The sequence below is a fragment of the Hemicordylus capensis genome, chromosome 3, assembly GCF_027244095.1.
Source record: "Hemicordylus capensis ecotype Gifberg chromosome 3, rHemCap1.1.pri, whole genome shotgun sequence".
Lineage (NCBI taxonomy): Eukaryota > Metazoa > Chordata > Lepidosauria > Squamata > Cordylidae > Hemicordylus > Hemicordylus capensis.
This window is the reverse complement of record NC_069659.1, coordinates 191786681-191807420: the sequence shown is the minus strand read 5'-3', so window position 1 is coordinate 191807420 and position 20740 is coordinate 191786681. Positions and strand designations below refer to the sequence as shown.

Here is a 20740-nt window from a genome sequence, read left to right as displayed (position 1 = left end):
GTAACCTCCTGGCTTGACTACTGCAATGCGCCCTACGTGGGACTGCCTTTGTACGTAGTCCGGAAACTTCAATTAGTTCAGAATGCAGCAGCCAGATTGGTCTATGGGGCAACCCGGAGAGACCATATGATGCCTGTTTTGAAACAGCTACACTGGCTGCCGATGTGTTTCCGGGCAAAATACAAAGTGCTGGTTATTACCTTTAAAGCCCTGAACAGCTTAGGTCCGAGTTATCTAAGAGAGCGCCTTCTTTTACATGATCCCCACTGCACGTTAAGGTCATCTGAGGAGGTCTGTCTCCAGTTGCCACCAGTTCGTCTGGTGGTGACACAGAGGCGGGCCTTCTCTGTAGCTGCTCCTGGGCTATGGAATGCACTCCTGGCAAAAATTCGTAATTTGAGATCATTGCTGCCCTTCAAGAGAGCCCTTAAAACCGCTCTGGGCTCCTTGGAGGAAGAGCGGGATATAAATGTAAAAAAAAAAAACAACAACAACGTAATTATTTGGCCTGGCCTTCCAGAGTTTTAAATGATTAATTGTTTTAAACTGTTGCCCTGATTTTCAGGGCTTTTCGCTGTTTTATTGCTTTTATTGTGTTTTAATAGTTTGATTTTAATTGTGAATTTGTTTTAATTGTTTTTATCATGTTGTGAACCGCCCTGAGCCATTTTGGAAGGGCGGTATATAAATCTAATAAATAAATAAATAAATAAATAGTAGATTATATAAGCCACACTGGGAAAGAAGTGAGAGGACAGGTGCTGCTCCAAGCATTTGTCCATGTCCCCAGGAATCACAAACTAAAACTGATCTGATCTAATCAAACAAGATGAGTTACTCAGCTGTTGTGCACACGGGACAGGGCCTTCTCAGTTATAGCCCCCTGACTTTGGAATGCTCTCCCGGTGGGCATCCACTCCTCAGTCTCCATCACAGTTTTTAGAAAACAAGTGAAACCTTGGACGCAGACTTTTATATGAGTATTTTTGTTGCTGTTGCTCTGTATTTTATGGTCATATTGTGTGTTTTTTAAAATTTTATTTGCATTTGTATATTCCAATTTAATATTTTTATTGTGTAACTTTTATAGACTTATATTGTTTTAAATGTTTTTTAAACCACCTTGAGATTATTTTAATGAAAGGTGGTTAAAAAAAATGATAAATAAATATGTGACACCCCATAATAGACATTGAAACCATTGTGGTATATAGGTTGGCTCAGATACAAGATATTTTATCTGCAATACAATTAATTAAAGGCATCATAGCAGGCAACTGATGACTACAGGTTCAAATTCAGATAAGGTCTTTGCAGTCTTGGACAGCTCTGCTGGACATGACTATACATTCAGAAAAGAACTGTTTCTTTATTGGTTCAAATTTGAACCAAACCAGCCATCAGGTTCAAGCTGCAGATTCAAATTTGAACCAAGCGGGGGGGGGGTGTTTCTGATTTGAACTGGTTCAAATCTCCAAACGTGGGTGGGGTAGTAGTTGGCACCCATGAATATCAGCCACCCAACCCCCAAAGCAATTGGACACTCGTACGATTTTTTGAATTTTTTTTTCCTCATAGGGTATAATGGGACTTGAACCAGCACATTATTCCTTATAATGGAGCACCCATGGGTGCCAACAACCACCCAAACCCCAAAGCAATTGAACACTCCTACAATTTTTTATGAATATTTGAAATATTTTTAATTATTTTTCACATAGGGTATAATGGGACTTGAACCAGCCCATTATCCCCTATTGTGGAACACCTAGGGGGAAAAGGTGGTATGGGTGGTAGGCATCCGGGGTGCCTACCACCCACAAAACCCCAAGGCAATCAGACATTCCTCCGATTATTGGTGAATTTTTAAAGTATTTTTGAATTCCTCATAGGGAATAATGAAGATTCAAGCAAATGTATAGCTTCATGTCGGGGGGGGGGGAGGGGTGGCCTAGAGTGGAGTGTGGTGGGTGATAGTTCCCAAGGAGGGCAAGGGAGCTATCAGAATTATTTGAAAGGAACTGGGCAAAGGGCTGATTTTTAAGTGATTTTTACGCGTCTAAGTTTTTTCTCCACAGGGAAGAATGGAGGTTTCAGCAGCCCCATAACTGCACTTGGGGGGTGCTGGGGTGCCCCAGAGTGAGTGGTGGTGTAGTGCACAGAGGGTGCCAACCACTCACATGGGTTGCTAACCCATGGGGTACTAGGTTTTGTTGTTTCTGAGGTGTTCTGAGTGTTGAGTCTCTGGTAGCATATGAGATTTTCAATGACAAACCATGAATCCACTCTCATTTGCTACCAGAGAATAGAACTCAAAACCCAGTTCAAATTCGAACCAGGAAAACCAGTTTTGTGCACATTCCTATTTCTTTATTGCATATATTGCCACAGCATAGGTCTTCAAATGGGCTCTACTTTGTCTTGTTGGATTTGAGTCCTTTTCCACCTGTGCTCCAGTTGTCTACCTTGCCACTTCAGTTCCCGTAGTTCTTCAGTTCCCGTAGTTCATAACTAATTTTGAAGCGGGTCAGAGAGGACGCACAGGAGCGATCATGTCTACCACCTTGGTGAGTTCCATATTCCAGGTCTCCACTAGGATACTGACAGAACTGCTGGCAGAACTAACTCTGAAACCTTCCAAGGCTTCTTGGAATCCTATTGGATCCAATAACCTTCTCAGGTGGACCATTTTACCAGGTCCCTCACTCCTGCAGAGGTGGATTGTGGCTGTGAACCAAACCTTAACCAGCTGGTGGTCCATCCATGACAACAGGAAAATTACAATAGTCTCCACCCATGAAACAGCACCATGAACAGGAAAAATATCAAATCAAGCAAAATAATCATCATCATCATCATCAAATCATAGTGTCATAGCCACTATGAATTCCTGGGCCAAATCAAAAAAATTGGTCCCTAATGTCATTCATTGCCATAAGTTTGGATGATTCCAATGCCAATGGAATGGTTAGGAATTCAATTCCCTACCAGGAATTCTGGTAAAGGACATGTCATTACTATACACCATAGCTATGTCCTCTCGACAGAGCAGAGTACCCTGGTGGAAGAAGATGAGTCCATACCAGGCTGCTAGCCTCCCCGAGTCAGATATCTGTAATATATACCAGGCTTGCTCCGTCATCCATAATTGGGTTATGGATTTCTTATTTATTTTAAAACAACCTGACATTACAAAGATTAAATGTGAGGTTCTGTGGGTAACTGGAACTGCTCAAAAGGGAAAAAAGTGGGGGGGGGAGATCCCCAATCGCTAGGTGCCCCCCTAGCGATTGATGTGTGCCTTCATAGACATGTTGTCTGTGTGCATCAGAACATCCTTTCCCTGCAGAAATGGGCTGAATTTTAGCAGTGCCAAGTGGACCGCCTGCAGCTCTAGCTAGTTGATACTGTAGTAGCCCTCCTCCTCTGGCCCTGCACATTGTGGTTGAGATAGTGTGCCCCCCAGCCTGAGAGACCAGCATCCATGGTGATGGGAATCCTTTCCGGTTCCAGGAAGGACTTTCCCCTTGTCAAGTTTTCTGGAACTGCCCACCAGACCAGGGCCTTGCATAGAAAAAAAAGGAAGCTTGACACATCTGTCCTGTTTTAATGAAATGTTCATTTGATAAGGCAGAAGGAACCATTGGAACCTGCATAGATGGAAGTCTGGCCCAGGGAACTGAATCCATGGCAGCCACCATTAGACCCAGAAGCCTAATCAATTGCAGCACCTAGGCTGTCTGCAACGATGCCAGTTTCCCTGCTAGACCCCTGAGCACCTGCATTCTGTCCTGAGGAAAAAGTGCAGACGGTGGTCCCTGGTATCCACCTCCACCCCCAGATGCTGGAGATGCTAAGATGGAGTGATGTGGCTCTTCTCGTTGACCAGGAAGCCATGCTGCTGGAGATAGAGTGGTTTTCTGCACTGCTAAGTTGACCTCTTCTGGAGTCCTGGCTCCAACAAGCAGGTTGTCCAAGTAACAGTGTAAGTGAACACCCTGAAGGTGAAGATTTGCCACCAGTGGAACCGATACCTTCATGAACACTCTCGGAGCAGAGGAGAGGCTGAATAACAATGCTCTTTACTGGTAATGTGCTCCCTGATAGCAAAAGCGTAGGTACTTTCTGCTTTCCACATGAATAGGGACAAAGGTATGAAAATATGCTTCCCTTAAATCTATGGAAGCCAAGTAATCTTCTGCCTGAAAGGCTTTCGGGACCTCTAGGGACCGGAGGGTCTCCATGTGGAACTTCTGCTTTACCACATGCCTGTTTACCCCTCTGAGGCTCAGGACTGCCCTTAAAGACCCATCCTTTTTTTGGCACTGTGAACAGGATAGAATACACTCTTGCACACTTGAGCTGGTGGCACTGACTCTATGGTCCCTATCTGGACTAGGTGTGCTTTGCAATATTCCTGGACTTGGGTGTAGGGAGGAACTTGTCTCTAGGCTCGTGGATGATTTCTATCTTGTAGCTCTGACTTACTATGGAAAGCACCCACTGATCTGAGGTGGATGCATTCCAGGCAGGGCAACAATCCAAAAGGCGGCCCCAGTCTGGACTATCAGGATTGTTGCCTGGGCCCCTTGGCATGGGTTGTGAAAGAGGATCTATTCTGGGGAGATAAATGTTGTCTGCCCTGTCCCCTAGGTTTAATCCAATAAGGCCTATTAGACCAGGGTAACTCAATTGTGCGATAAGTTGGCCAGAAGGCCCTAAAAGGTTGAGACAATCTGCGGTTAGAGAACTTGTCCTCCTGCTTCTGGGATGAAGGCAAGGCCTTGCGTTCTCTTTTGTCTCCACCAAGACATCCTTTAGTGCTTCATCCCCAAACAGTTTCACCCCCACATAAGATAAGTTTGTGAGGTTAGACTTGGAGGTGTTGTCTACTTTCCAATATTTTATTGTGTCTAGCTGATATTCTAGCGCACACAGACCTGACCGAGAATCTGACACTGTCCAAAGTTGTGTCCACCATGAAGGCAGCAGCCTCAGGAGCTTGCGTCTCATTTTAACAGGACCAGCAAGTGGATCATTCAATAACTCATCAATCCAAAGCCAAGACGCCCTGGACACCAAGGAGGCCGTGGTGTCAGCCCTAATAGCCATAGAAGTAGTTTCATGAGCTCTCCGAATAGCCGCCTCCACCTTTTTGTCAGCTGAATCCTTGAGGGTGGAGTCCCCATTCTTTGGGACCACTGCTCCACTGAGGAGGGCCACAAAGCTGGCATCTGTAAGGGGGTCTTGAAGCACTTCTAGAGTATTATCCTCAAAATCACAAAACTTGTTAGCCAAAGAGGAAGCACACGTAGATGTAGAAGGTGCATTCCATTCCTCGCATACAGTATCGGTGAACCCTTCTGGCATGATAGACTTGGTCTTAGGTGTCTTGAGTTTGGGGAGAACCAGAGAACCCCTGGAGACCATAGATTCCTGTTCTACATTATTAGATTTTAAGCCCAAGGCTACAATAGACTGGTTACTGAGCAGGGATGTGCAAAACGTTTTGGGTACAAAATGTTTTCTACTCAAAACGGGCCATTTCGGATGTTTTGTAGACAAAACAAAACGCCCATTTTCCAAATCCGAAAGTTTTGTACACAAAACAAAATGTTCCTGTTCCAGCTACAAAACATTTTGTTGTTTCGGACCTCCATTTTGTGGCGACCTCCGAGTCAGTCTCCATTTGGTGTTTGGCATCTCTTTGAATTTCCTGCCCTTCCAGCCTTCCAATCGGTGGCTGACCTCCTGATGATTCCTTCCTTGTTCCCCATTGGCTCCTTTGTCTCTTGCCACACTTTACTGACCCCACATTGGCCAGGGGAAGGGTTGAAGAAGGGGCAAGGGGGAAGGGAGTTCAAGGAGGAGTTTTAAATTCATTCAACAAGTTAGTTACTCATTTGCCATTCTGCCTTTCTGCCTCACTGAAGAGAGAGAGAAAGAACTAGTTTGCATTGCATGGCATGCCTCAAGTTGCCATGATGATGCCATGCCATTGCCTATGCCTGCTTTGTTGCCAGCCAGAGCCCAGCCTGTAGATTATCTGGTAGCATATGAGACTTTCAGCGACAAACCATGAATCCACTCTCATATGCTACCAGAGAATCTATGCTCAAAACATCTCAGAAACAACAGAACCCAGTACCCCATGGGTTAGCAATCCATGGGGGTGGTTGGCACCTTATGTGCTCTACACCACCACTTGCTCTGGGCCACCCCGGTGCCCCCCAAGTACAGTTACAGGGCTGCTGAAACCTCCATCATTCCCTATGGGTAAGAACCTTAAAGACGAGTAAACTTAGCCCTCTGCCCAATTCCTTTGAAATAATTCTGGCAGCTTCCTTGCCCCCACTGGGCACTACCACCCACCCTACTCTGCTCTGGGCCATCCCCTCCCCCCCCCATTTGAAGCTATACTTTTGCTGAAACCTCCATTATTCCCTATGGGAAAAATCTTAAACTTCAAAATTTCACCAAAAATCAGCCCTTTGCCCAATTCCTCTGAAATTTGAGTGGTAGCTTCCACCCATTGGGCATCCCCACCCACTAGTTTTGTCCCAGGACATTTTTTAAAATCCAGGACCATTTTTTAAAATCCAAAACGTTTTGGATTTTACAATTTCAAACAAAGAACAAAATTGAGGTGTTTCGGATTTGGGTCAAAAACAAAACAGAAAAAAAATACGCACAACTCTATGAGCAACTGAAAGATCTCCATTTAAAACAAGCATTGAGTATATGGATTTTCTGCATTATCATCTCATATTTTCCCCTCTTCAACTGAAGAGAAATCCCAAATAGACACAGTATCAGCCATGAGGGATTTGTGCCCAATGGGTCCAGGGAATCCTTGCCTGAATCCACCAAGGACTTGGGCTCTCGACTTTTCTTTGTTTCTGGCTCACTGAGCTTTTACACTTTTTAACAGACTCAGCCTGAGGTGAGGGAGAGGAAGATGAGCTGCTCCCCCTCCTCCTACACCCCACCAGTTCCTTCTGGGAAGATAAAATGGCCACAATAGTCTGCTAGATGGCATCCTTCATCCATCTTTTCTAGTCAAGAGGCAGACTGGATAGCCCCTGGGAGGCCCTGTTCTGTGCACCCTCTAGAGGATTTTGTATAGAGGCAACTGAGATCGGTGCAGTCCCCTCCCACACCATGACAAGGAGCAAGCTCACTGGCATGGCTGATAGATCCTCAGCAACAACCTCCTCTTTCTTCTCTTCCACAGTCCCAATGACTCCCTCGGTGCTGCCCTCCAGGGGGTCAGCAAGCCGGGATGAATACTCCTCTGCACACGCTTCCTCCAAATCCCTTGCCTTCTCCACTCCAGCCTGCTTGTTGTTTTCGTTTTAGGAGCATGAATCTGCGTATGGGGGACAGAGGAGGCACCCTGGAATGCTTCTGGGCTGGTGAGAGCAGCGGAGGAGAGGGGGAGCGTGCCGCCAAAACTGCCCGGTTTCACTTTTGAGAGGGCGTTCCTTAGCTGGCTTCCAATGTGCTGTTTGCTCCCATGTTGGGAGTGGGCACGTTTTTTCACTTTGTGGAGGCTGTAGCTGGGGAAGCTCCGGTGGCTAGAATCACGCCCCGAGTCCCCCTCGTCTCCCATTCTTTGGGCAGTTTTAAGAGGGGAAAGCCACTGTAGCCCAGTGGCACCAGTTAGGCTCCCTCCTGCCCTTCCCAAAGTTGTTTGGGCTGTTTGTGGGCCCCACGTCCTTGGCGGGAACAATTGGTGCAGGGCTTGCGTGCTATGCAGACTGAGCATGCCAACCCTCTTCTGCTTTTTCTTCAACATTTATTCAGCGGGGCAGCAGGAGACCAGAAAGGAGGGGAATGGAGACTAGATGGGAACCGGGCAGGGGAGGAGGAGCAAGAAGGGAGGACAGAATCTTTTTTTTTTTTTTTTAAGGTGGAACCCCTGGGATAAAGGCAGAAGTCTGGCTGACAACAAGGAAAGAACACAACAAGGATAAGACAAACCAAGAGTTTGCAGGCCAAAAACCACAGAGCTAAGTGACAATGTCTCACTGAAGCAGAGGCAGGACAAAAAACTGAGAAGGACCGCCCACCGGAAGGCTATATTAAGGTTCTTCAGATTTGTTTGTCCTGCCTCCTGGAGCAAGTAAGGGGCATAACCCATGCTGAGTGAACTACACCAGCGGAGAATGTGTGGTATTTGCATAAAACAGTTCCATGCCTAATGCAAAGAAAAACACTCAACATAGCCACTTCATCAAACAACAGACACACTGCTGTTTCCAAGCATCTTACCTGTCTCTAGTTACAGCAAACAAATCCTCTTCTTCCTCAAAGAGGCTCCTCTTGTTAATAGTGTGGCTGACAGCACTCACAGACTTTGTAGCTTCCTTCTTTTGGCTGCACTGAGATGCAGATTTGTCTTCTTTCCAATGATCCTAAAAACACAGAGCAGTTACTCATACCATTGGTGTCCTACAGGTTGCCTTTTTATCCCATTCTTCAAATTCACAGGCTTAAGTACACATCAAGAAATGTTACTGAATGCACAGATTCATTAGAAAGCTACCAGGACAGAGAAACAAACTAATCCAGGAAGTAAAGCCAGCTCCAAACATACAGCATCTATCTCTTCTGGGTGCACTGTATCAAACCCAACTTAATTTTGCTGTAGCAGAGTTCCCATATGAACATATGGAGTTGCCTTATAGCAACTCAGATGATTGATTCATCTAGTCCAGATCTCAGGCTGGCAGCAACTCCCGGAAGTTGGTATTTTCAAGGCGTGGGTCTTTTCAAAACTTGCAATCAGATATTCTTTTCACGGGAGAGGCTGGGGATTCCCTCCACAGTTTCTTTTTGTCCATGGGAACCTATGGCTCACTATAAGCAGCACTCCAGCAGAGGGCAGGCATTTGATGCCACACAAAGAAAGGCATGAACTTGAAAGGAAGAGACAGCCCTGTCATGCAAAAGCTAAATTGGTGGGAAGTCCACCTAAAAATAGGTTTCTCTCCTGTTTGAGTCAGGTTCTTGAGGAAGCATGTATTTGCATGAATTTCTGACAGACAAAATAAAAGTTAATATGCAAAGGCCATGTAAGGCCACAGTGGGCTTTAATCTATTCAGATACCCCAGAATACAATCAAGACCAGGAATCTGAAACTACGTATGCAGATTAGAGACAACATAACCTTTTGTTCTGGCTGTCCTCTGAATAAACGACTTCTACTCACATCCCGTTCAGATCACTTGGTCACCTGTTGGGATTTTAAACTAAGAGTTTGGTAGGCCTGAAACTAGGCAAATCCTGTAAAAAAGTGCTGTTCACTTTGTTCCTGTGAAGAAGATTCCTGACAGGCAGCAAAGCCTGCTACTGCTGCAAGGACTTGGTGGCACCAATTGTCAAATCGCTATACCAGAGAGTCCCATCCAGCCAGACACCTAAATCTGCACCCACACCTTTTTTTCTATTCATAGGTTAAACCATCGGGCTGCGGAGTCCCAAGCTGCAACACTAAATTGCAGGATCCAGACTCACAAAGCTGAATGTACTAGCTTTGAGTACACCTTGCATGGGGCAACTACTGTACTTCTTCAGTTGCTCTCAGCAACCTAAGTTCATGGGATACCCTCTCTGTGGGGCTTAAAAGTGATTCTTCTTGAGCATTGATTGCCAGAGAATCCCTAGATCCCTTGAGCAGAAAACCCAGGGAGATTTCTGAACAGAAACCCAGACGGAAGTCTTTGAGGCCGAGTCCTTCCCAAAGCAGGCCTGCCATAAGCTAACCCTTGTGCTTGACTGCCTGAGAATCTCAGTGTTCCTTTGCTTGTTGTGGCCTTGCACAGAGCCGGTCTTGAGTGCTACACTTACCCTTGCCCTCCACTAGCAGAACATAATGAGGGACCCTAGTTTCCCCCTCCACCATGGTCAGGAAGCACTCCTTGGCATCACACACAAGACAGCAGGAAAGATTTGTCCTCTTCACTTCTCCCCATTCCTCATGTTGACCACACAGTCTGTATTTGTAATTCTTGGTGTTTTTCCAATACATTGTATTTGACATTTGCACTGTTCTTCCATTTATAAGCAAACTTTATTTCTTTGTTGCAAAAGTCTCATTTCCGAGCTCACTGCTCACATGCACACTTGCAAGACTGGTTTTCAGAGCAAATTTCCCCAACTGTAGTACAAGCAGAGATATGGATGTGGTAATATACACGTGTCTCCGAAAGCATGGTAGCACTTCTACATGCAAGGTAGAACTTGCATGTACTCTACCACTGAACTACAGTCCATCTAGGAGACTTTTAGTCTGTCCCCTATGCAACCTACCAGAGTGAGTAGTTCACTTGTAACTGTTAAACCCTTAAGATTCTTTCTGCTAGGCTTCTGGGCCCCTGAATTATTCACCTCTGACCACAAAGAAGGCACAGCCCTCCTTTTTTCCTTCCTTTCCCACACACCATGTTACAGTTCCCAACTCCAAGCCTGTGCAATACATGCAGGCCCAAAATGGCCTACTTTGGCCTCCAATGACCATTTGGTGGTGAGTCATGCAGGGGAGGCTGGGAATGTGCATGGGGATACCATGGGAGAAGCTCTGAGAGAAATTACAGTCCCCAGCATGACTTCCCATCCTCCCCACTTGCCCAGCCTTTCCTGTGCCAGTGCTAGGTCAAGATACTGCTTTAAAAACCACCTCCATACTATCTGTGCCACAATCAGCTGTCTCCCAATGGTGGGGGGTAGGAATAGTGCTGTCAGAAGTTCCAAGACTCCTGATAGTACATGCCTATAGGTTAATGCAGAAAATATACAACAATAGAGCACAGTGGCAATGAGACTTAAGAAAGCTGGATGGAATGTAATAAAGAGGGAGTCAGAACACTGGAAATCTTTGTCTCTTTGCCGAGCACATACATTTGAAAATAAACAGTTTGCTCACCTGTAACTGATGGTCTGGATGAGATCCGTCAACATCCATAAGTATGGGTTCTACACCTGTGCAGGGACCACATGGTAGCCATGTCTCAGCTTGTCGAAGAGTCCAAGCCCCACCCCCATGCTGACAACATGCTATTTAAGGGCAGGCTGGGCGCCATGTTCCTCAGTTCTTGGACGACCGCCATGGAAGACGACCATCCAAGTATGAAGGTGAGTTCATCAAGTTTTACGGAGAAGGTAATGGCCTGCACACAAGCACGCACATAGCAGAGCACTACTGCAGAAGGGTGGTTCAGGAGCGTCTTATGGATGTCAACGAGTTTCTTCCAGATCATCAGTTACAGGTGAGCAACCTGTTTATCTGGATCGAGATCCGTCGAGATCCATAAGTATGGGTGTTTAGCAAGCTCCCCCAAGGAGGAGGGTGCAGTAGTGGTCGTTGCAACACCCTTTTAAGAACACTTCTCCCGATTAGCCTCAGCAGCAGAGCGCACATCTATGGCTTAATGTTTGACAAAAGGTATCTCTGTGGACCATGTAGCCGCTTTGCAGATATCCGTGAAACATACCCCTGAGAGGTGTGCAGCCAATGAAGCACAAGCACGTGTGGAATGGGCCTTGATTACTTCTGGGGGCTTTTTGCCCTGTAGGTCATAGGTGAACCTGATGAGTTCAACCAGCCAGTTTGACAGCCTTTGTCTTGAAATGCAGGCACCTTTGGCCGTGCCCTTATAGGCTATGAAAAGACAGGTGGATGATCGGAAGTCCTTAGTATGTGCGAAATAGAACAGAAGTGCCCTGAGCACATCTAGAGAATGCGTGGAATGCTCCAAAGAGGTCGTGAGATTCCTGAAGAATGTAGGCAGGACAATGTCCTGGTTCAGATGAAAGTTGGAGACAACCTTCAGTAAAAAGTTGGAGTCAAGGCGCATCAAGACCTTGTCCAGAAAGAACCTTGTATACAGTGCATCCACCCTCAGTGCCATAAGTTCACTTATACATCTTGCTGTTGTTATTACAACCAAAATGGCAGGCTTTAAGGAAAAAAGTCTCAGGGAAGCAGGAGCCATAGGCTCAAAAAGAGCTTGAGTAAGTGACGAAAGCACCAGGGAGATGCTCCAGGGTTCCACCGGGGCCCAAATGGGCGGATAGACATTTGAGAGCCCTTTCAGGAAGGCCTTACTTTTTGGATGTGAGAATAAGGTCCTGCCATCACATCCCAGATGTTTTGAGAAGAGGGCTGCTAAATGCACCTTCAAAGAGATGTTAGCCAAACCTTGAGTCTTTAAGGAGGACGTCTTGAATAGACGCTCACCTTGGTAGGAAACCTTCGACCTTAGCATAAGTGTTGAACCGGAGCCACTTTCCCAAGTAGTTTCATCTGGTGGAGGGCTTGCGTCAATTGAGTAGAATGCGATCTAGAACCCGATTCGGCAAGTGGTCAGACGGAGAGTTAGCACGTCCGGTTGGAGGACGTTCCCGTCATCTTGGGACAAGAGCTCCAGTACTCGAGGGAGATGATGGAAACGATTCTGTGACAGTTTGAGTACTTGAGGAAACCACGGTTGCCTGGGCCATCACGGTGTCACTAGAATGCCCGATGTCAGTAGGGCCAGGGGATGGGCAACTACCTGGTTGATTATAGGTTGCAGAGAAAACATGTAGGGTATCTCCCGGGACAGGTCTATCTGGAAAGCACCCCCCAGGGATAGGGCGTCGTGTCCCGCCCTCGAGCAGAAGCAGGTGCACTTCAAGTTCAAGGACGTCATGAAGAGATCTATGGTTGGATGGACCCAGCAGTCGAAGAGGGGAGTGATGCATTCCTCTTTGAGTGCCCACTCGTGCTGACATTCTTGAAGAAATATTCGACTGAGATCATCGGCCAGGACATTATCCAGGCCCTTGATGTGGATCGCTACTGGAGAAACATGATGCCGGATACACCAGTGCCACAGTTGAACACTTAGGGCACACAAGGTGCGAAACACAGTCCCACCTTGGTGGTTGATGTAGGCCTGGGCCGTTGTATTGTCCAGTCGTATTTAGACAACTTTGTCTTGAATTAGAGGTAGAAACACCTGTTACACTTGATCAACAGCCAGCAGTTCCAGGAAGTTAATGTATAACTGGGCCTGGTTTTGGGACCATTTTCCTTGAACTAGATGACCCTTGCAGTGAGCTCCCCACCCCAGGAGAGACGCATCAGTCATCAGCCAAATTGAAGGAGATGGAATTTTGAATGGGATGCTGTCCAGGAGGTTTCTCCGATCTGCCCACCAAGACAGTGATCTCAAAATCTGTGGTGGCAGATCCAGGTGCTTCCTTTGGCTGTCTTGTTTTGGGGTGGCGGACCGAAAGGAACCAAAGTTGCAGTTTCCACATCTTTAGCTGAGCATAGGGTATCACTGCATTGAAGGACATCGGACCGAGGAGGCGTTGTATTTGTCGAGCTAGCTGCATCGGGTGTTATTGGAAGAGGCGAACCAGATCTCTGATACACAAATATCTGTCTTCTGGCAAGTATGCCATTTGGGTGATTGTGTCCAATACTGCTCCTATGTAGGTGGTGGTTTGAACCAGTTCTAGACAGGACTTCTTCCAATTCACTTGGATTCCTAGGTTGTGGAGAAGAGATAATACATACTGGATCTGTGAAAGTAACTCTTCTCTGCTTTTGGAGGTCAGAAGCCAGTCGTCCAAATGAGGGTAAATGGTAATGCCCCGAGTCCTCAGATGGGCAATCTCAACTGCCACAGATGTGGTAAAAACCCGAGGGGTGGTGCACAGTCCAAAGGGCAAGACATTGTACTGGAACACATGATGACCTACGGTAAAGCAGAGGTATTGTCTGTGTTGCTCCCTGATGCCGATATGAAAGTAGGAATCCTTTAGATCCAGCGTCGCAATCCACTATTCCCCCGGAGAAGTGGAAATATCTGTTGCAACTCCATCATTCAAAACTTCCTTACTCTGATCAGCTTGTTCAGGTGGCAGAAATCCATGATGGGGCGGATTCCCCCATCCCACTTTGGAATTTGAAAGTAGCAGGAGTAGAATCCCTCCCACCTGCACGCCCACAGCACTGGGGTGATTGCACCCTTCTCCAACAGTTCCTCCACCTTGTCTTGCAAAGCCTTTGATGGCGGAGTGAACTTTATTCCCAAAAAACTAGGAGTTGTCCTGAACTCTATGGTGTATCCTGAAGATATTATTTTCAGGACCCAGTGGTCCGATGTTATGTGGTGCCATGCAGGGTCATGGCTTGCCAGCTTGATCGAGTTGCATGGCCTCGTGGATTCCACTAGCCCAGATGTTAAGGCCCCTGCAGGTGGGAATGGGGAGAGGAGAAGTGCCAGTGGGTGATCCTTAGTCTCAAAGGCGCTTCTGAGACTCGTGTTGCTTAGAACGGTGTGACGGAGAGGCTTTGGCCTTGCTCTGAAAAGGGTGTTTGTTATAAGGAGAATATTGCCTCCTAAAATCACGGCAATCTTGCTGCTGGAATGAAGGGCGTTGCCTACCAGAGTAGAAATGATACTTAGACCTATAGGTGGAGGTTGAAGACTGTGATGTGAATGTTTGGGCAGTGAATTTTGATTTCTTCAGCTGTTCCATAGCGGCGTCTGTGGATTCGCTAAAGAGTCCAGTACCATCAAAAGCCAGGCCCTCGATCTCGTCCTTCAAGTCAGTTTGGAGGTTGGCAGACTGCAGCCAAGTGTGCCTGCGAAGCGTCATGGCAGCAGCGAGGGAGTGAGACTCAGATTCTGCAAGGTGCTCCTCAATGCTTAATTGTTAGTTCTGCAGATCTTTCAAGAGTCTGTTGGTATCACTTTTTGAAGTCCTCAGGAGACATGGAGTCGAGATCACCTTGAAGGGATTCCCAAATGCAGTGATTATATTTGGCAGTACCTTCATGGACAGACAGGAGGTGGAATAAATCTTCCTCACTAATAAGTCCAATTTGCGGCTTTCCTTGTCTGGCATCGTCGTGTAGTGTTTTCCAGATTTTGAGGAAGCAGCGCAGTCGACTACAAGAGTTTGGAGCTGGATGCTTTAACAGGTAGGTGTTGTCTTTTTCTTGTATGCGGTAGAGGCTCTCCAACCTCTTAGATGTGGGTGTAGATAGAGGTGTGGAGCACCTCCCAAGCACATTTGGCAGCTCTGGTAATTACCGGGAGCATGGGCAAGGCCACAGGTTAATTGGATTGAGTTTGGAGCATGAAGTTATAGACCAGGTCATCAATAGTAGATAGATGTGACCGCAGGTCCAGTCCAAGTGCCTCCACCATGGCACATACGTGTTTATGATACAATTTCATCTCCTCATTGGGAGACACGTAGGTAGCTGGTGGCATATCCACTGAAGGATCTACTAAGCTATCTCCATATTCTGGATCTGACTCGAAGTCGGAAGAGCCGTAGTGTTCAGAGCCTGAAGCTGTTGAGGAAGAGGGAATAGCCGTCTGAGTTTCCACTGTGGCATTACGAGAAGGAGATGGAGCACATGTCTGGGTACCAATGGACCAAGCAGAATGTGAAGCAGTCTGTGTGGATTGTTGAGCCACCATCACAGGTTGAATCTGTGATGGCCTTGAAACTGAGGGAACCATCTTGGGTAGTTGGGACAACGTTGAGACCGACAAAGATGTAGTGAGAGGAGTATATGACCTCCAAGGCTTTGAAGCCTCATAGGAATACGGGGCACCCGGAGAGCAGGTGCCATCACGGATGCCGCCATGGTTGTGGTAGCAGGGGGCACATGTGTGAAGCCACAGGTGTGCCATGCGGAAGTATCATGTAGGTGGCCAGAGTCCAAAGGTGGGGCTGGCGCAAGAGAGGTACTCACCTCGACGTCAGTGGGAAGGAAACCCTTAAATGTGGAAGTTGAAGGTGTACTAGAGGTTAAATGCAAAATTGAGAGCAAGATCTGCACTGTCAAAGGGTCAAGAGCCACAGTAGCGTTAGTATCCCTTCATCCTTGTCGACACAGAAGATTGATAACAGTGCTTGGCATTGAGGCTGGGACGACATGGAGATCACCAGTGTGTGGAGAGTCTATGTGGGAGGAACAGCACTCTGGGCACTCAGCGTCGATGTTGCTGCTGATGAAACCAGTGTCAGGGCTGGAGACAGAGAGCGAGCCCTCGATGTCGAGACCATCGACATTGACGGGTGGAAAGATGCCAAGGTGTTGAGTGTCGGATCCAATGTTGAGGACGCATTTTGCAGCGATGAAGGAGATGGAGTACGTGTCAAATCAATAGTCTTTCGGAGTTTGCTTGGTGGAGTCGAAGGAGTCACAGAAGTGTGGTGCTTTGTCAGCTTCAAGGCAACCAGCATCAAGACGGCATCCTGAGAACGATGGGAACTGGACATCGATGCCGAAGGTTTGGGTGGCTTAGACGATGAGTGAGGGGATCTCAACGTTGAGGTCGACACCGTGGTTCCTTGTTCAGCCAACAATGTCGAAGCGGATGACTTTGATTTCGGGTGGCCTGATGCCGAAGCCAATTTCGTGGATTTCGACCAGTGAGGAATCGACAACGACAGTGGTGCAGACGACAATTTAAGAGGCATTTTCGACGTCAAAACAGACAGGCATGGTTCACCAGGTGTCGAAGGACTGAAAACCTCATCATAAATGGCGGCCTGTAAACGAAGCGTCCTATTCTTGCGAGTTTGTTTGGAGAACGACAAACAAATCTTGCAGGACAAGACATTGTGCTCTTCCTCCAAGCACATCAAGCAAGGATTATGTAGATCATTGGAGGGGAGTTTGGCTTTACAGCCCTCACACCATTTTTCTTTCTTTCTAAGAGATGAACTCACAGAGGAACTTTACTGACAGGAGGCGGCAGACCGAAGTCCAAATGCGACCATCAAAAAAGAAATGAGGAACATGGTTCCTAGCCCACCCTTAAATAGCACACTGTCAGTGTGGGGGCAGGGCTCGGATGCCTCAACAAGTGGAGGCATGGATACCATGTGGTCCCTGTGCAGGTGCAGAACACATACTTATGGATCTCAATGGATCTCGATGCAGATCCAGGGTTTGCCAGGTCTTCTCTTTGGGATGAGAAAGTGAAAGGCAGAAGGCAGGCAAAATGAAGTCTTGTAATCTATGAAAAACAGAATTTACCTACAGGATGAAGGAAGGGTCATTTCTGAAGACAATGGAATCGGGTTGGAAGAGGCAGTGTCCTTTATGGACTGAGACCCCCTGAGGGCTGAAGTGATAGTACCTTGTAATATAAGAGCTTCAATGGGATGGATCCGAGAAGCTCGGATGGATACTGTGCGAGGACATTAAGGACCTTGTTGAAAGAAGGCAGAGAGAAGGCTGAAAAGTCAGGTTGTTGTTTGAACATCCATGTCTTCTTCTAGAGAAGACAGAAATCTGGTAAAGAATAAGAACTTAGTGGCTGTTCAGTGAAGCAAAGAGGTCCACTGCCAGAACTCCAGAATGGAAAGTTATGACATGAAAGACTTCATGACGGAGGCTCTGCTACCCCTGATCCAGTGACTGGCAACTGAGCCACAGTTGTGTTTGTGGTGCTGCTGAGGTGTTGCACCTTTATGGAGGGCAGGTGGCATTTGGCCCAATGGAAGAAAAGGTCCAATTCATCTATGACGAAGTGGGATCTCGATGCCCCTGGCGGCTCACGTGGGAACTGGTCATCATATTGTTCATCCTGATTAGTGTGGCGGTGGTGGACCACAGGACAAAAGTAGATAGGGCTAGGTGGACTGCCTGGTACCATAGTTCTGTGCGTTTCTATCTGTCTTGCAATAGCTCCCCATCCAAGGAGGTTGATATTGGTTGTGACCATTATTCTGGGAGACTCTTGGAGGGAAATGCCATTGTAGATGACTAGAGTCAGATTTGAGAACATGGGCAGTAAGAAATATTGGTCTGTTAGTCCTGAGCATAATCTGATCTTGCCAGGGAAGGAGGAGCCACTGGAGAGGATGAAGGTGCCATTTGGCCAGAGGAGTGCAAACTGGGCACTTTTATCATGGAGCCAAGGATCTGGGAGAAAAACATCAAGTCTGCTGGTGTCTTGTATGTAAAAGATCTGATAAGTGGATTAATTTTGGGCCTCCTGTCTGGAGGAAAGAACATAGTAGCTTAAGATAGTCTAACCAGGTGCTCAGGTACTGAAGGGTTTGCGTTAGGATGAGCTGGTTCTTTCCTTTGTTGACAATGAATCCGTGAGAGACTAGGAGGCAAAGGGCCAGAGTGACATCTGCCTTCCCTTGATGGTTCTGAATGCTTCCATGTGGAATCTGTGCTTGAATATGAAGCGATTGAGACATTTGAGATCTAGGACCACCCTCCATGTGCCATCCTGCTTGGGAGCCATAAATATAATGGAATAAATGCCTGGACATAATTCTGTTGAAGGTATAGGCTCGATCATCTTTATCTGAATTAGATATTGAATGGCCTGATTCATTAGAATGTGTTTGGTCAGATTATGGGAAACCGGAGAGGCCATGAAGCGGGTGTGTGGGGTCATGGTGAGGTTGAAGGAGCAGCTCTCTGATGGCGAAGGACCCATAGACTGGTGGTGGATGTTTCTTAGATGTGGGCAACCTGTTGAAGTCTGCCTCCGGGGGGGCGGGGGCAGTGCTTTGCTACTTATGGTTATATCTGGTGCCTCCAGAGGTCTTGTTATGGTTGTTGCTTGAAGCAAATATGTGCAAAAGTCATGGAGAAGCTATAAAGTGTGTGGGAGGGGCAGGGTGCTCCTTTCCCCAAGATCCCTTTTGAAGGGTGCAGAGGGGAGGGGAAGGTAGATGACTATTGCCAAAGGAAAACAGTTTCTTTTTTTAAAAAGAGAGAAAGAATTCAGAAGATCACATGGAAGGATAGATAACCAGAAAAGTAGGCTGCATGAAGGAGGGACATAGGTAAGAACTCTCTCTGGAGCAGGCAGGAAATGAAAAAGGGGGCTCTCTCCTCCAGCAACTGAAAAGGCTTCTAATTAGCATGTCCTGCCTCTCTGGAGCAGTGGGAGGGGATAACCCATTCTAGATAGTCTATTATGTCAACAGAGAAGTCTGTAACAACCTCTGTACTTCATACCTCCTCATCACTGCTGAAGAGCAAACTTGCTGCTTTCTCTTGGAGTGGTTTTGACACTTGTATCTTAGGCAAAGACCCAAAGAATTCCTAAAAAACATGGAGAAGAAGAGTTGATTTACTATATCATGATTAAAAAAAAAGAAGAACAAAAAAACCAGCCAGTCTCTCTCTCTCTCTCTCTCTGCCTCACACTACGTTTCTTCTGTTGAACTACACATTAGCCAAGCTGTAAAAACAGGATGAAATTAGCCTGAAGTTATGGGACAAAGCTTAACATAACTCTCAACACTTCAAACATGTAGGTTTGAGTGGAGCACTAGAATACTAAGGTTTCTGACTAGGGTAAACCTTTCAGGCAAATTTTCATTAACATACTTTTTATTGTACAATTTAGTGATGGCAAGGGGAAAACTGCATTCTTTGGAAATTCTCTTTAGCTTGAGATAGTCATGGAAGTATTAGGAACCACAGAAGAAGAAAAATGAAAGTTGATTTACAGGACTGAGGGCCAACAAAAGGGAGTGGGCACTTTCAAGAGAGAATTTCCATCCTGTCATTGCTGGAAGTTTCATGCAGTTCCTTTCTAATTTCAAAGCAATCGCAAGGAAGAAAGGGAAATTGGGATTTTCTTACTTTTATATGTGTTATAAAGAACATAGAATTGGCAGGGGAGGGGTCATATAGAAAGCCAGTGTGCTATAGTGTTTAGACTAATATCAGGGAGATCTGGATTCAAACCCCTGCTCAGCTATGAAGGTCAGTGGGTGACCCTGGGCTAGTCACTACCTCCCAGCCCAATTTACCATACAGGTTTGTTCTGAGAATAAAATAAGCTCCTCAAATGCTTGGAGAGTGGGTGGGATGTGCATCCCTGGGGCAAGGTATCAGTGTTGATGCTTATGATATTATTATTCAGAAAAAGGAGGAGAAGATTTACACCATGTACATTCTGAAGACCTTCTAGAAAAGACTCTTGCCTAGTCAAGGCTTAGATGTATCCTATTTTCAAAATAAGAACTCATTTATTTGAAATCTTCTGAAGAAACCATCAATAAACTGAACACATCAAGTTGGGACAGTCCTTCCCCCATCTTTCCGGGGTCTAAAGATGTGTTTGCTCTGAGTGTGGCTGCCAAAGAGTGCTACCTATAACACTGGCTATTCAGGGCCTATGTGGTAAGGCCTTCAAAAATTTTAGTTGGTATGCTCCTCCACCCACCCACTCACCCCCGCCCAGCAATTCACACCACTGGAAGCGCCTCAGATACAAACAGGCCCTATGCCATGACGCTGGCTGCAACAGGCTGAAAAAGCTGACACCAACTTCTCCAACAATCCCAACAAGGTTGGACTTCAGAAAAAACAGAGAGGAAACATATTAAGAACATAAGAACAGCCCTGCTGGATCAGGCCTAAGGCCTATTTAGTCCAGCATCTGGTTTCACGTAGTGCCCACCAAATGCCTCTGAGATGCCCACAGGTAAGAGGTGAAGGAACACCCTCTCCTGCTTTTGCTGTCCTGAAACTGGTGTTTAGAGGTATCTTGCCAGTTTATCTCACCTACTGAACCAAGTGAGGGAGGAACATCTTCTTGGGGATGCCCCATTAGTATCCTTCTGTACCAGAAGGAGGAGTAGCCATCTCCTTGAACAGCAGCATTTGCTCAAATATTCCCCTTCCTTTCTCCGGAACATACATTTAAAGTAAAAATATTCCATTTTCTCTGG

General features: G+C 46.5%; 1 protein-coding gene across 12 annotated transcripts in view; it reads right to left on the bottom strand.

Moving 5' to 3' along the window:
• LOC128350452 (WASH complex subunit 2A-like) overlaps window positions 1-20740 on the bottom strand; it is a 155546-nt gene that overhangs the window by 45541 nt on the left and 89265 nt on the right. For 10 of the 12 annotated variants that reach the window (XM_053308809.1, XM_053308812.1, XM_053308817.1 and 7 more), the window contains 2 exons: window positions 19014-19100; window positions 8275-8417 (listed from right to left, as the gene is read on the bottom strand). In XM_053308809.1, the coding sequence (XP_053164784.1) occupies window positions 8275-8417; window positions 19014-19100 (230 nt within the window). The remainder of the gene's footprint in view (window positions 1-8274; window positions 8418-19013; window positions 19101-20740) is intronic. The other 2 variants (XM_053308811.1, XM_053308810.1) reach the window with 1 other exon arrangement.